At 40.0% G+C, this 17,207-nt stretch overlaps 1 protein-coding gene and 1 long non-coding RNA gene across 8 annotated transcripts in view; both read right to left on the bottom strand.

Moving 5' to 3' along the window:
* LOC142150173 (uncharacterized) overlaps positions 1 to 17,207 on the bottom strand; it is a 433,251-nt gene that overhangs the window by 196,525 nt on the left and 219,519 nt on the right. The gene's annotated exons all lie outside the window — the stretch shown is intronic.
* PCDH1 (protocadherin 1) overlaps positions 10,102 to 17,207 on the bottom strand; it is a 142,389-nt gene continuing 135,283 nt past the window's right edge. For 5 of the 7 annotated variants that reach the window (XM_075210003.1, XM_075210005.1, XM_075210004.1 and 2 more), the window contains exon 5: positions 10,102 to 16,279. In XM_075210003.1, the coding sequence (XP_075066104.1) occupies positions 15,873 to 16,279 (407 nt within the window). In that variant the 3' untranslated portion in view covers positions 10,102 to 15,872. The remainder of the gene's footprint in view (positions 16,280 to 17,207) is intronic. The other 2 variants (XM_075210009.1, XM_075210008.1) reach the window with 2 other exon arrangements.

Raw genomic sequence — 17,207 nt, 5'->3', positions numbered from 1 at the left:
TACGTTCATCCTCCCCTTTCCTTCTCTCGTTGTAGACAGTCGTAAGTCTAATTTAAATTTGGACAAGAATTGCATGCAGTTGCATTAATTAGTGTAAGGTACGTTTCAGAGCTACTTCACGCAAGATACGGACGCAAACGGACATAACGTCCTAACATGAACTAGGCCCAATGTCTTTAAAGATGTGACTAACTAACTAAAGCTCTGTATCATGATTTGATAAAGATGATGATAGACATTTACAGGTTTCATTATAACTACAAAAAAACTGCTTTTGCAGAACTTGCATGAGGTAAAGTAGCCTAAAAAATGTGTCTGACGTAAATACGCACATATGTTCCTGGTGCAGATCTGCAAGAATCTGGCAGCTTTGCATGTGCCTGCAACTGCTGTCTTTTTAGTGCATGCAATTTGCGCATGTGATTTGGGGCGCAATTGCGTCCAACTCTGCATGAGATGTAAAAATGTATGCAAATATCCAATGTATGGAAAACATTTGGACATATAAATTGGGGATGCACTATATGCAACACTTTTTTTTATTTAAGGGCGGGCCCAAGGCATACTTACTAAGTTTAAAGATGTCCTCTCTGGGAAATCCCAGAGATGAGATGTGCACAACCAAGTGATTTGTCATCATGCCCCAATGCCCCCCACTTCCCTAGGGATGTGGGTCCCCCTGAAATGCATGATTTGTGAATCTCTCTGACGTTCTTAGGGGCATATTCAATTAGCCGCGGAGTCTCCGGAATGGTCGCGAAGGCACTCCGCAACAATGTAAAATCATGGATTTCTTTTCATCCTCTATAGGGGTGTGAGGGGAAATCCACGCTGTTGAGGTACCGTAGCACCTGAGCCGCGATGTTCACAGCACAGTGGCTGCTTACATGCTTTTTGCAATAAGAACAGTGATTTTAAATTCAGGTATGGAAGCATTGCTGTGTATATTCATTAACCACAAGACTCCAAACCTATAACTCTGGAGCGCCCCCGATCTGACAAAACAAATAAAATAATGTCCGCCAAAGGGAAAAAAAAAATCTATGCTCACCAAATATTTATTGACTTTTTATTTGGAAAGTGGAACGTCGATTAATTTACAAACCAAGAGGAGATTACTGACATTATGATTAAAAGGGCTCCAACTAAATATTCTATGAGATGGAAATCTATTTTCCATTTTAAAGAAAATACCTCCTATGTTGTCGGTCCTACAGCCAGCTGGGAAATCTATTTACAGAATTTAACCCTTTGTTTCCGTAAGAGCCAAAGGAATAATGTTGTTAACTGAAAGGTAATTGGGGGGAATGAAAGCTCTGCTGAAACTTTAATCACCTTCATTTAACCCATTAAAAGGATCAGACATGTCAGTTTACGTATAGCCTGTATACCATGACATATTTACATGGACTGGTTGTTAAGATGCAGCGAATTAAAAAAAACTGGGCAACACGTTATTAGGGCAGCAGAATAAAGAATTGCTCAACATTTGCTACAATACATTTGGATTAGATCTGATTTTAAACTGTCCAAATGCTAATCCCCTGATACATCAAATATCCTTTTGAAGCTATATAAATGACATCAAGCTTACTGCATTTCTGGTAAGACCACTGCTACCTGATGCACATTTACATTATATTCACAGATAGAATACAATTGTGCTCTTGTGAGTGCTAAAATGACCTCTCTGTAGCCATACTTTCACAGTCCCTCTGCAAGCGACTGGGATAGATTAGAAGGGCATTTGTACATATAATTATGTGTACTAGGGCAGCATGGTGGCTTAGTGGTTAGCACTTCTGCCTCACAGCACTGGGGTCATGAGTTCAATTCCCGACCGTGGCCTTATCTGTGAGGAGTTTGTATGTTCTCCCTGTGTTTGCGTGGGTTTCCTCCGGGTGCTCCAGTTTCTTCCCACACTCCATAAACATACCAATAGGTTAATTGGCTGCTAACAAATTGACCCTAGTCTCTCTGTCTGTGTATGTGTTAGGGAATTTAGACTGTAAGCCCCAATGGGGCAGGGACTGATGTGAGTGAGTTCTCTGTACAGCGCTGCGGAATTAGTGGCGCTATATATATATATATATATATATAAACGGTAATAATAATAATTTTACATCAATAAGATAATATTTGTAAAATAATTACAATAAATTTATTCGATAGAGTGGAGTAGAAGAAAGTACTCTGCTTCATTAAAAATCGTACCAAAACAAGCAAGACATATCACAATTAAGCATTATCGAATGACATAAGCTGTCTAATTACATTCTTTATAAATAACGTCTCGATGTCCCTACCCTTTAATTTATTTACACCAAAGGGATAATGAAGCACCAAAGTAGATTTATTTTGGTATCAAATAAACGAAATATTTATTTTAAAGGAAATCTCCCCAATAACCCTATTTATTTTACCTAAATTGTCATCAAACATGGGCAAGTGGACACGGCTTCTTTGTCCTTGTAAGTTTTCCCACGGGTTTTGTTGTGTTCACTAGTATATACAAAATGCCTCGGTACCCACCGGCCGATTGTGCCCACGTGTCACCAACACATAGGACAGGCAGCCCTTTCGTAGGCTGAATAACTATCTTGCCATTCAGAACATAAGAGGCGGCACCACTGACTTATGAATTAAGGAGGCAATCATTATTTATTGATTAAGGGGTAAAATGAATTTATAATTATCTTATAGGGGCAAATTTTATTTTTCATTATAAGAAGGAGGCAATATTATTGCAGTATTATATTATGGGGGCACTATGTAGCACCACATGTGTCCATCATAAATAATTATAGCCTCCTATAGCAATCAAATAGTATTGCACAGTTAATATAATGATATATTCATATTTTCTCAATATTATAATAGAACAATAGTGCCCCCTTAATATAATGGAAAATAAAATGTGCCCCATATGTTAATTATAAATTAATTTTGCTCTTTAATCAATAAATGATTGTATCCATATTTCATAAGTCAATTTTGCCATATCTTATGTCCTGAATGGCAATAGTTTAAACAACATGCAGTTTGAGAAATCTCTCTCCCACAATCACTGGTGGTTTTGCTGGTGGTTTTGCCAGCGTTTTTGTCAAATAGCAGCTTAATAAATCTGCCTATAAAGTGGGACTTTGTTAAACTGTGGTTTACAGTGTTTTAACTGGTGGTTTCATCAAACAGTCCTCTGGTAAATCTCACCCTAGGAAACAAAGACTTCACAAAGGCACAAAGTACTTTAGTGGTACCATTAGTTTTCAGTGAATTAATATGTTGAGTTCTGATGAATATTATTATTTATAAGGCGCCACAGATTCCGTAGTACAGGACACAGAAACAAGTAACAAATAGATGAGGTAATACACGTAAGTAGCAGAGATGAGTGTTATTAATGCTATGGGGAATCACAGAGAGTACAGCAAAAGACGTGACAGGGCGTACCGAATATTAGGCCAACTTTCAAAATGTCTGTCTGTGCACTTTGTGGCTCAGTGAGGTTAAGGAAGTTTAGTAAATTGATAAGCTGTATTCTCATGAGTACTAAATTAGCCCACAAACCCTCTGTCTTCGCTGTGTGTGGACTTTGTGTGGGAAGTGTTGTACAGAACGGAACAAGTGGTGAGCAATGATTGGTTGAATTGTTATGGGAAGTGGACATAATCTGATTGGCTTAGCCTGGCATTGTGTTAATCATTCAGTTACAGACTTGTCTATCACTTTTGGTAGTGGGATGCCAGGTGGTAAAGCTGGGTTACCCCTTTCGGGTTAGTGTGCCTAGTGTTAACGTAAAAGATATTCCAAACAGGAAGGCTCCCACGGGCAGGAAGGTGGTCGGTCCCTCCAGCACGGTAACGGGCAGCTGAGAAGCAGCGTAACGTGTTGGCTGGTGAGCTCCACATATTTGTGCAGTTAGAAGAGGTAGCTAACGGGTAGTTCAATTAAGGAAACAGGTTATGCCTAGTATAAAATCTTTGTATTAACTAACTTCTGCTCCATTTCTCTGGTTTCCATACGCTGGGGCCAATCTGCACCCATTTTAGCTTTTTGGTTGTGTTATAGGTATGACCTAGGTGTGGAGGAACAGCTGAATCAACACTGCACAGTCAAGTATCCTCACCTAAAACGAATACATCACTCATTAACAAATGAAGAGGTCACACCAGTGACCGAATTAACATTATAAAATACTTTCATTTTGAACAATTGTTCTCTAAACATGGGAGATGTACATATGCTGTCTTTACAATACCTAATGTTCCCAATAATGTCTGTGTAATATTACATCTGTGTGTCACCTTACCATTGTCAAAATATTTTCTCCCTATACTCAACGCTAAGCCAGTGCCGAACTGGCTTGATGCCTGGAATCAGCACTGGAAACAGGTATGAAGGTCCCACCAAATACTTGTATGTATGATCAAGTTATTGATAAAAATACATTATATGTATGTATATATATATATATATATATATATATATATATATATATATATATATATGTATATTGTATATATAATTTGCGAAGCGTCTATTATCAGGAATAATTGGGACTTCATGATTGGGATTTCTATTTTTTTCTCAGCATTTAAAGATCTATGCATAACATATACTAAGCTAAATAAAAACTATCCTGCCATTCCTCTCCTCACTATATTGTTTACCAGCGCTCCTCACAGTAACCCTGGGCCTTTATATGTGCAGCAATTACTTTTACTTCTTTCTGGGCTTTCAGAATGTTCTTGATAATATTTTTTTTAGATCATATCACTGTAAAATTATACGTTGCACAAACATTTAGTTTTGTAAACATAGGGGGGAAAAAAACGCAGAACAAATTAATTTGGGCAGCACGGTGGCTCAGTGGTTAACACTTCTGCCTCACAGCACTGGGGTCATGAGTTCAATTCCCGACCATAACCTTATCTGTGTGGAGTTTGTATGTATGTTCCCCCCGTGTTTGTGTGGGTTTCCTCCGGGTGCTCCGGTTTTCTCCCACACTCCAAAAACATACTAGTAGGTTAATTGCCTATCATAATTGACCCTAGTCTTTCTCTCTCTCTGTCTGTCCGTGTGTGTGTATGTCTGTTAGGAATTTCGATTGTAAGCCCCAATGGGGCGGGAACTGATGTGAATGAGTTCTCTGTACAGCGCTGCGGAATCAGTGGTGCTATATTTATAAATGATGATGACGACATGGTAAATTTAGGTACCAAAGCACGTCACTTAGACTTAGGGCTAGATTTACTAAACTGCGGGTTTGGAAAAGTGTAGATATTGCTTATAGCAACCAATCATATTCTAGCTTTCATTTATTTAGTGCATTCTACAAAATGACAGCTAGAATCTGATTGGTTGCTATAGGCAACATCTCCACTCTTTCAAACCCGCAGTTTAGTAAATATGCCCCATAGTGCTTATCGATGGATCCCCAGTAACTTCGCTTTTCCTGACCATAACAATAGTGTGAGATCCAAGAGCTTTATTGCGGAACCTCCACTACAGGTTGCTGCCCTCATAGATTATTTGCAAAGCTGTAATAGGTAAGGGTCAATAGTGTATGGATATGGTGGTCAGTAATTAGTATTAATGAGAGTGTGCTCCCGACAGTGGTTCACAGACACAATAATGCACTAGAAGCAGTTTTACATGTGTTATACGTAGACTGCGCTGTGTGGTGAGAGCAGCTGCCTGCATTGATAATTCTACTTTAGCTGCGGCCGGGTCAAAAGGACATTACAGTAAAATAATAGGGGTTTATTTAATGACCTGGTGTTTCGTGCCCAAATGTGTCTTGTGCACATAGCACCATGTTATTAAATGAGATCAAATGTCTGCTATCTGGTTTCTGTATTACAGCTAATATGCGATTCTGTATGATAGGCACCTAACCTCAGAGCTTGGTAACCCACATAAAAGCACTCAGACTATGGCCTCATGCTCTTATATATCACAGGACTTCTTCTAGGGCTGCTAATATGCTTTTTAGTTTAAAATAACAGGATATATTATTCATTATAATACACAAGGTTCAATTTGAGTCACTGGTATCAGGTGATCTTTTTATCCAGCAGTTTTTTTCCTTCACTGAGTTACTCATTTTGTCACAGAACAGTTTCACAATAAGTCACCAGTGACATCACTTCACTCCAAATAAGAGGGTACATTTTACCATACTCAATAACTTTTCAATGATCTCCTCTGGGAGATCACAGTGGGTAGGTGGGGTGTGTGGATGGAGGGAGGTCGGGGCACAGTGAGTGACGCTATTTTGGCCCCACCCTGGCGACGCAATGATGCTAGAGTCATTCTTACGTTGGGGGTGGGGTCAAAATGACACAATTCACCGTGAATCACGTCATGGAGGCTTCAATCCTGCCTACTTCACTAGGAAGTGGTAGAATGCAGGAGAATGGCCTGGTCTCTTGGCATTTGGGAGTCTCCCGGGAACTTCCGGGAGAGGGGGCAAGTGTGTAGTTTACAGGTTATTATATTTATATAGACACACACGTGGGTGCTGCCTTGCTCATTGGTAAATAAAGTTAAGATGAAGAATAGCAGCCATACATACGAATAATACATATTTCACCTCAGAAACTGGATTACTCTTGCTTTATTATATTCACATACAGGCGCGGGCTGCGAGAGGCGTAGCCGGGGGGCACACAGGCGGCCGCATCACATGAAAAGGGATGCGGCCGCGTCATTGATGACGCGGCCGCATCCCCTGTCATGTGATGCGGCCACCTGTGCGCTGACACGGCCGCATCTGATGTCATCAGATGCGGCCGCGGGGGAAAGCATAGTATTTTGCAGCCGGGGGGCGGCCGGCCGGCCGGCCTACCCCCCGGCCCTAATAGCGGCCTGACCGAGCGGCCCGGGGGGCCGGTGCCCCCCTGCCCAGCCCGCCCCTGTTCACATATAATGCCCCCATAATGCAGCAAAATATATTTGTGTAGCATAGGACAGTATATTGTAAAGTCAAATATCTCACATCACTTGTATTACAGGAATATTAAACCCTTTATTGCAGTGTTTTTTGGGGCTTATTTAATGAAATGGCACCAACTGCATAAAGGCGATGTAACCCATAGACCCCAGAATGCAGTTGTTTCTATCATCTCTTCCCAAATATCTCCCAATGTGTCACTGCCACTCTGTACATCCCATCCACTCTCATTACTTGGCTCTTACTCCCCATTACAGGTCTTTATTTCGGTCTGCACCCACTCACTGAAAACTGTTCCTCGTACATCAAGACTTTACCAGAGGCTGCAAACTGTCCTGCGTTCCCTAAAAACTTGCCTCTTTAGGCCAGCTTATCAAATTCATGAATAACTTTCCTAACCTCCTTAGCTCATTACCACCTCTCTACACAGTTCACTAAAAACTTACATTTGTTGGCGTCATCTAAACCATATCCCACCCCAATAGGGAAGGGTGTACGGCTCTTCTGGGAGAAGTACCAGACATTCTGAGAGAGCAGGTAAGTATAGAATAAGTTTGCGAACATGGCCCTATAGCTATTTCTTAATATCCAGCAGGTTTATTACAGTGTTTCTTCGTGTATGTTGCCATTATATAAATATTTGTTAATATTGATATAATGCAGCATAGAGCATGAAAGCAAATGTGTGGCTGGTTGAATTCCTATTTTTTGGTGGAGGGGGGGTGTTAATTTTTTTCCTTTAATAGCTGTGGACATGAAAGCTCAAAGCTGGGCTCCCCTTTACATTACATGTGCACAATGAAGATTATTAAAGCTCGGGTACCTTGGCAATATTTTTTTGAGAAATATGGTTGAACGGGGACCCATTTCATCTCAGCGAGGCGAATAAAGATAAATAGATGAGATTTTAAAAAGCATCACAAAATAAAAGGGTGTCCCATTGCAAAAGACATTTGTAAATTTTATAAGAGAAGTAAAATATTCCATACCTTGATTGAGTCTGGGCTATTTTACGCATACCTGCAGCTGAGTACACCAGAAAGTCTACAATTCATAGGGCAGCATTCATCATGTCAAATCCAACCTTATGAATTAAAATGTTTAACAAGTTATCTTAACTAAACTCGTATCAGTCATGGTCAATAAATCTTGTGAGACAAATAACACACACGCTGCAGTGTTTATCTGTTACTATGTGAAACATGTTTCACCCCCTTTGCAGTAGGCGGCCATATTAGGAGGGAGGAGCTTCTCACTGACCCAGCACAGACTGTGACAGGATTGCACACTTGGGGCCTGATTCATTAAGGAACGTAAACAGCAGTTTTGTGCATACAATCTGCAAAATCCCTCTGCGCATGTCTAGACCCGGCTTATGTGCCACAGAACGCAGCCACGTTCAATATTCGAAGGTAAAGGACACTTACTACAGCCTATTTCAGGGAGGGTATGGGCGGGAGTGGACCGTTTGGCTATAGTGAATGTACAGCAAGGGCGTGCCAATTGTATGCTATAACATGTGTATGCAATCAGTAGCAAGTGTAAAAATATATTTTATGTACAGTAGAAATTAATAACATCCTAATAAATGTTTTTCATGGAAAAGAAAAAAACTAATTTAAACTTTTTTTTTAATGTTTTGTCATTAACGCCTATATACCAGCCGACATTAATTCAATATTTTTTTTCCTGTGCACTCTTTTGAGAATATATACTCTTAGGTATTGGATGTATCCTGCAGAGTCATGTATAGTACAGCAGAGCAGACCTATACCCGTATTCACCAGTGCAGGTATCTTCAGATCCGCTCAGTCTTGAACGTGGACCTGCGCAGACCTGAATTACGCGCGCCCTGAAACAAACGCAGATTGCGCTCAGTATACGCGCTCTGATGAATCTGGCTCTTCCTGTGCAGATTCACTCTCAGGGCAGGGATAGTGTCCTAGAGATGTGGCTCAGCTGTATGTAATGGACTGTTGAAGAAAATTTTACTTTTTAAAAGGACAATATTGAGCAATGCATTTTATACTAATGCTTCATGTATGAACATTTCAGGGTGAATCAGGTGACCTGGAGATCATCGATCCATATGTGAAAAAACATAGTTTGTTCACTCATGTGAACATGACCGGCGCTATGGCACAGTTGTTAACGTTGGTGTCTCAGAGCATTGGGACAATGGGTTCAACCCAACAGGGTCACGTTCTCTGTGGAGTGTCTATGTCGTCCCTGTGTTTGCATGGTTTTCCTCCATGTGCTCTGGTTTTCTCCCACAGTACAAAGATCATCATCATTTATATAGCGCCACTGATTCCACAGCGATGTACAGAGAACTCGCTCACATCAGTCCCTGCCCCATTGGAGCTTACAGTCTAAATTGCGAGAGACAGACTAGGGTCAATTATGATAGCAGCCAATTAACCTACCAGTATGTCTTTGGAGTGTGGAAGGAAACCGGAGCACCTGGAGGAAACCCATGCAAATACGGGGAGAACAGACAAATTCCACACAGATAAGGCCGTGGTCGGGAATTTAAATCATGACCCCAGTGCTGAGAGGCAAAAGTGCTGACCACTGAGCCACCGTGCTGCCCAATAATACAAGCTAGCAGCAGGCTGGGGGCGGAAGTAGGTTAATTGGCTTCTGATTAAATTAATCCAAGTGCATATTTCTGTGGTAATGAATATAGATTGTAAGCACCACTGGGGCAGGAACTAATGTGAATGACTAATCAAATATCATATTTAAGCCACTTTTAAAACCACCCCTCCGGGATAAGTGCAGGAGGAGGCCCCGCCTCTGGCTATGAAATGAAGACATTCACTACATTGCACTGTTGGGGCGGGGCTTAATGCCACGCTCACCTCATTAAGCCCCACCTTCTCCAAGACCCGAGAGGATGCCTACTCTTCCTCGGTGACTCCCTATATAATTAAGGGAGAGTAGTCAACTATAAATAATATTCCCTGTAAAATGTAAGCACAATATAAATAAAAGGTTAATAAATAAGACTTCTTACACTTTTCTGTGCATAACCTGAAGTACAATAAAAACAAACAGCTAGCTAAAACTAACCATAATTTTATATAAAACCACCACATTAAATACAATCACTGCCACACAATATTTGAGTCATCACAAGGCTCTTTGAAGTATAATTACAATGGATTTCTTTATTTGACAGCTCCGCAAACAGAACAGAAAGATTTTCATGTATCTGAAAAGTAAAAACGGTAATAGACAGACCACATTTTGTTTTATTCTTGCCATGCTGAAACAATTAAAAAACAGGAAACAATTAAAATAAAACAAAAACAAAATTGATTGTGCTCACAGGGCTAATAAAAAAAAAAAAATAGGTGTAGGAAGTTTTAAAAGGAGTGAAGTAAAATATTAGAAAAAGAAAAAAAAGAAAAGAAAAAAATTAAATTAAAAATTAACAGGAAGAGATGATAGAAAAAACTTCCCAGAGAGAAAGGTCAAGGTTACTTTGGGAAAATACATCAAATATTTATAAATCGAAAAAAGTTTAACGATAGCTTCTGATTATACATATTCATTTACCCATCTTAAAAATAGTTACATATTTTGCCATAATATTTTCAGTCAAGGTTGTTTTTTTTTTGTGGGGGAAATTTTTTTTTTTTTAATATATATATTTCTTTAAATGTTTATATTAAAAAGCAACACTTTCATGTACATAAAACTGTACAAAACAAGGCAGCATCACAAGCAGGTAAATTAAATTTTTGTGTTAGCCCCTTTCCATTGGTAGGACACGCGGTCAAACGCATCACATTGCAGACACCTCAATCGGTCAGGAGGCAAAGAGAATCAACACTAAAAATCTAAAAACAGGCTTTGATCATTTTTTTTTCCATTTTTTTTTTTTATTTTATTTTATACACACTTTGTATTTTGTGGGGTTTTCACAACTCAGTATTCTGCATCAGACTACTCTGCCAAACGTAGCCGCTATAGGCCCGATTTGTCTTCACCTAACATTTTGTAACCTTTGGTTTTTGTCCTACCCGTCCCTCCCCTCCCAAAAAAAATAAGTGTGTGTGTGTGTGTGTGTGTAATGTATATGTGTCAACATAGTGCAGGCTTCAAACAAGAGAAAGTCCTTTTTGATGTAGGCAATCACCCGCCCTATTTTATTAAATCTATTGCACAAACAATTTAAGGAAGCGGGGCATAACATTGTATAAACCTGGCATGAGAGATAGGAGATCTCCTATGCCCATGGATATTATTCCACATTTCTGACACATAGTGTCACCATTTTCATGTCAAACACTTGTGGAGCAAAGCAGATGAGAATTGTGCATTGTTGCAACAGGTTACGCTGTACTTTCCCCACTGGAGGTACCTTATCCATTTTATGTTCTTGCATATATCCAAAACGATATCACAGAATGTCTATCCATAAGTCAGCGCACCTATTAATTAAGCCTATTTAATTGCCTCAGTCTAATCAGCAGTGTTCCACTTACAGACACAAACATTATGTGCAGGAACATTACACGTAGGTCTCTGTCCAAGAAGAATGACGTAAAGTATAAGTATGGGATAAGAGTCCACCAGGCTATGATTCAAACACTCATATACTGTCCAATTTATGCATTAAGTGTCATCTAACACCTCTAATATGGTTGTACTGACATGCATATGATGGGTGTGCAAATATGTCATAACAAAACAAGGCTGGGTCATTAACCTCCCTTCATTGTGTACTCACAATCTCGCTTTAGCTCACTAAGCCTAACATGCAGTATAAGACCTCTTTTCATAGTTCAAATGACAACATATCCGACACGGAGAAAAAGCCACTTTCTTACAATAGGCAATTATTATTCCTAGTAATGTCTGAATCCACAGGAAGCCTGTTATGATCTCGCATGGAACGGATAGTCTTTGTGATGAGGACTGCATTGTTACAGCGTGGAGATTACATTTTCCCATCATGCTCTGCATGCCCTCCAATCAAGGCTTGCTCTAGAAAGGAAGACATTTCCAAGTGTACTTTGTGTGACCACTTCGCTGCTTATACAGTTTCTTTACAGTTTTTAAAAATCGATATTTGTCAAGTCGCTGCTATTTACCTGTCATAGTCTTAAGTGTCCGTCTAAATGTACCACAGACATTGGAGCGGTCCCAATTGAGCAACCTGGTCCTATATGCTGTGTGACATGTCAAGCAGAACTGCACCAAAACATAGACTGTCCCTGCAAACGAGATTTCACCTCTATTATAAATGCAGCAATAATTATACGTGCAAGATCAGCTTAGGTCCCGCTGTCTAACGCACAAAACGCTAGGGTGAGGAGAAGAGAGTAAGGGAGGTGAAGGGGAGACAGCGGGTAATTAAGAATATACTAAAATAGAGATGCGCGTTAGAGATGAACCTGTCAGTATCATGTAGGAGCAGTGTCTAACGCTGACAGTCACCCCTCATTCACGGAGCATAATCCGCCCGAGCCTCCATTTTTCTGCAGGTCTCTGAGCCAAACAGGGATAAATGATCTCAAAAAATTTAAGAGGGTTTCGTAAGTAAAGGTAAAATAATCCACACTGATGGTGTCAATGCTAAGTGAGCCTTGTAATAGGCACGTGATGGACAAGCTAAGAGCAGATGGATTTAACCCTGTGCTGTTTGAGCTATAGGGTTGAGGAAAACATAAGTTTTTAATGATTATGACAACCCAAGACAAATAAAATGTTATTTTTTTAAGACTGTTTTTGTTTCAAACAAATTGAATATAAATCCCATGGTTTGGATTCTTTAGCTAGTGTTAGATTCTCCACCTACATCCATCGCAGGCAGCCATTTTTGTGGGCTGAAAAAACCCCTGAAATTCACTGCATTGAATGGAGGGGGCGGCTCTTAAGCTCCGCCCCCTCCATTCAATGACATGAATTTGGGCAAATGCAGGAGTTTTGCCTACTCTTCCGGGAGTCCGTAAGGGAATTCGGGAGCCTCCCGGGAATTCCGGGAGAGTAGGCGAGTATGACATTAGTTCCCAATGAATGGACAACATTCTGACTACAAGATGGCTGCCTCACTTGTGTGTAAGATACGGCTACCCTTTAATGTGAGGATTAAAGTACCACGTAAATGGAAGATTGGCGTTTTCTGCCGAGTGCTCGGTATCAACATAATTTGGATGAAAACTGCTCACTTAACTTATGGGATAAGTATAGGATTGGCAATTGTGACACAGTTCATGCTTGCCCCCCCATGCACAAAACACCTAAGACAAAAGGGATTTCTTGAATACCACAGTGCCATGTGCAGAAATATACTATAGCCCATAGCAGCCAATCATATGCTTGCTTTCATTTTCTAAGCTGTACTACAGAACTCGCTGTTGAAATCTGCCCGGTTGCTATGGGTTACAGTACATTTTATTAAATCACCCGTTAAAAGACGACTGTAGACGTCTGGTGCAAGCTGGGCATGTACAGAAACACCAGGAGAAAAAAAAAAAAAAAACTCCGAAAAATGCAAAATAGAAATTAGGTGACAATCACAGATGGCACAGTTCAAGCAGAAGTTAAATTACACTTATATAACAGGTATGGTGCACAAATATCACAACATTATAATAAGTTAGCATCTGGGCTTCTATAAATAATCATGTAACTTTCTCACTGTAGAAAAGAGGTGAAACAATGAACACAGCTTCTGTGTCTCCAAACCGTGAGGATCAGTTGTAAATACCATATGTGCCTTAGGCAGGGGGGACCTGTGTATATGTCCTTGTTAACTTGAGTAGTCTCAAATGCAAAACATCCCTATGTCATCATCTCCAATAACACAATTAAAATGCTAAAAATATGTTTACCTCTGGCTCCCAAAAACTCACCATCAACAACATGGCAGAGAAGTGCCAAGATTACCAGTTACCCTCCTAGATTAGAAGCCTTGCAATTTACTAAAGTGGCTATTGCACTCTCTGCCACAAATCGCAAAGCGCCGAATGGCATTTTCAGCTGAAAATTGCCTCAAAAACAGTGTCAAATCATTGTCTGCAGAGCTTGGACTGCGATCTACAGGTAAAGAGTTGCATTAAAAGAAAGAGCAAATGTTTCTTAGCAAATCTAGGCCATTGTGTGCAAATCGGTACGTATTCTATTTGAGAGAAATATATACATACAGAACTTAACCTTCCTTCTCTGGTTTTAAGATTACTTCTCTATTGGTAAAAAAAAAAATGGACAGGAAGTAATGCCACTGAAAACACCAGCCTACTACATGCCAATGTACCCAATCTGCTTGAACAGCTTTGCAGAGTGTAAAAGAAATTAAATTACAATAAATAAAAAAGGGTTTCTTGCAACAATAAAAGCTGAAATCAGGCAGACTTAATTATCATTCAAGGGGGTTGTATTTACAGAAGTCTACATGAAAAGGCCAGTCAAACTCGCAGCCTACCCTGTATAGATGAGTTGGATATGCAGATAGAATACAGCTTGGTCCCCATCTGGCTGTCCCTTCCAATCAACCGTATTCTTTCATTTGGCACCTTTGGTATATACGTTATCCCCCCCCCCCCTTTTCCATTTACCTAAGCAAACTTGTTGATGCCACTTTTCATCAGATGTTTTAGAGAATTAATAGTCCCTTTCAAGACGTAGTCCAAGACCGTGAACCTGAGGGAGTGGCCTCTGGCATTTGCCTACCCTCTACCAAGTATGACTCAAAGCTGAGCAGTCCTTATTTTTGAGAACTAGCATGCAGTAAACCAAATATATATATTTATATATATATAAAATTTAAATGAAATAAACTGTTTTATAAAACTTTTGTTGGCTCTAAGGATAGACATGTGGACACATTCAAACACCCAACACCAATGTGATCACCTTTTTTACTGGGAACGTTGCTGATACGGATTTGACCTTAAGACAGCAATTACCACTTGGCGACTGGATAACTGTATAGTGGTAAAGAAGTTATTTTTTGGGGGGTGGGGGAGTAATCAACTACCTAATGCCTCTATTAAATATCAAAAATATTTCTAGACAAAATTTGTTTATTTAAAATGTAAGATGAAAGTATCTTAGTACCGTGTATTTAAAGGTAACGTGGGGGTCTTTGATACATAGATATACTAAAGCCAGATACTAATGTACCTTCAGATTTATTTCCGATGGGAGGTTGGGGATCTCTGTATGGGTTATAACTTCTCACCTGTGACCTCCTTATTCCTGCAGGAGAAAACTGAGACAAAGCCAAGTGGCAAATGGAAAAACTTCCTCTACCAAGAAATGTGTTTAGAAAAAAAATCTAAAAAATGACCGAGTGCTAGATTTGAATACACAACTGCGGAAGCATCCAACTGTCACTCATTCGCCGCGAAGAGACAGGAATTTTTCCTATTAAATGAGGACATTCACCCTACGTACCCGAAGAAATGACAGCACCAAGAACACCCTTCTTCAAGATTCTCAAAGAGACAAAAACCATAATGGCTTATAAAGTCCTCCTTTGCTTTAGTTTCTCCTCTTTGAGCCGAGAAACGAAATACAAGTTCCCTTTTTATTTTAATATAAAAACTACACTTAAAACAAAACAAAAAAAAAAAAAAAATGTGCTCCCCCCTCTCCAAATCCAGTTCTGACCTTTATGACAATGAATCGTCTATGTAGAGGGCTGTTTTGGAATTTTACATCGTAATAATAAAACAAAAAGGAAAACAAAAAGAAAAGAAATAAAATAAATACTAAGAAGTAATGTAGGCATAAGCCCAGAAGCATTTGCATGAACCATAAAGCATTGTATTGTCTTTAGTTCCTCTCTAGTGTTTTTTTTTCCCTTCATTTAAAAGGTAGCCTGGTTTAGGTCTATAGCTCCAAATTCTTCCCTTGGTCCTTCAAGTTCAAACCATGCCAAAAAAAGGTCAAGTGGATCTCACAGGTATATCTCCCTCTTGGCAGATTGGGAGGAAGGAGTTGTGGCGTGCTGGAAATCAGCGGTTTGGGTTAGTGGGATTTCCTCCATAGGGGAGTCCGTACATGACTCATGGCTGTTACTGGTAAAGGCACTGTAAGTCGGTAACAGCTGGATGTTAGCCATTTTGGTGGTGCTGTTATTGTTGCCTCCGATGCGGTCCTCTGGAATTCTGGGGTTCCCATTGCCAATCTGCTCTTGACTCCCCTTGTCTTGGTAAGGCACAAAAGTGGAGAGCTTGAGGGCATTCTTGGGCCTGCGGTTGGGGGATGGCTGGCCGGGCATCCAGCAAGTGTCAGAGTGTCCGTATTCTGTACATTCCCGCGTGCAGTTTCCTGTCATGGCTACATCAGGCAGTGGTCTGAGATCTGAAGACAAAGAAGAACAAACACACATCAATTATTTTCCTGCTTCATCCATACACCTGCTTCAACACATTCATACTTGCATCAGTTTTATACTAGCCTCCCATAAGTACTCTGTGCTGCTGGTGTACCCTGCTCCTTCCACTAACAAAACGCTCAGGGCCTGATATTAAGTTAGGAGCAAAAGCTAAGAAAAGGAGCAAATTTGAACCTTGGCAAAGCCATGTTGCATTAGAGGGGAGGTAAATTTCAATTGTAGGGACAGATTTATAATTGGGATACAGCATGTCATAGATCAACTTTAATTTCAGTGTAAGAATAAAGCTATCAAGTATTGTGTGCTACATGAAAAAACTACCAGTAATTTCCTTGTGTGCAAAATAATAAGTCAATTTGTACCCCTTGCATTGTAACATGGTTTGTCCAGGTGCAAATTTGCTCCTTTTTTTTCCACTCAAAATCAGGCCCTCAGTCCGAAACTTTGTACTCTCCTGAATTTCTCCTGCTCACATCACGTTACTGTCAATTGCAGCCCTTTCATCAGTAACTCAATCACACAAGTGGACAGGTCACTGCCTCAGGCAGGATAAGCTCACACCTCTCCTATTGCTGTGACCATGTGGATGATCTGATTGGCTACAAGGTCTCTCCCCACCCACTTCAAAACTGAGGACATTCCGAATGAGCAAAATAAGAAATACTGAATATCATAAGGAGCTCAGACCCTGATTAAATCTTAAAAAAAAAAAAAAAAGAATGATATCTCACAGGGAGGAGTGAAAGTATGGTTTACATACAAATGGGCATAGTGTTCAATTATGTGTCAACATACCATCAAAAGTATACATTGTGCCTTCGTTATCAACCAGTGACAAACCCCAGCAGAGTGGCTGGCACCTCCCACCGCCCACAGAGTAAGATATAGAACAAA

The sequence above is a fragment of the Mixophyes fleayi genome, chromosome 4 (genome assembly GCF_038048845.1).
Source record: "Mixophyes fleayi isolate aMixFle1 chromosome 4, aMixFle1.hap1, whole genome shotgun sequence".
NCBI classification, from domain to species: Eukaryota; Metazoa; Chordata; class Amphibia; order Anura; family Limnodynastidae; genus Mixophyes; species Mixophyes fleayi.
Note: the sequence above shows the minus strand (reverse complement) of the source record. Positions and strands in the feature narration are given on the sequence as shown.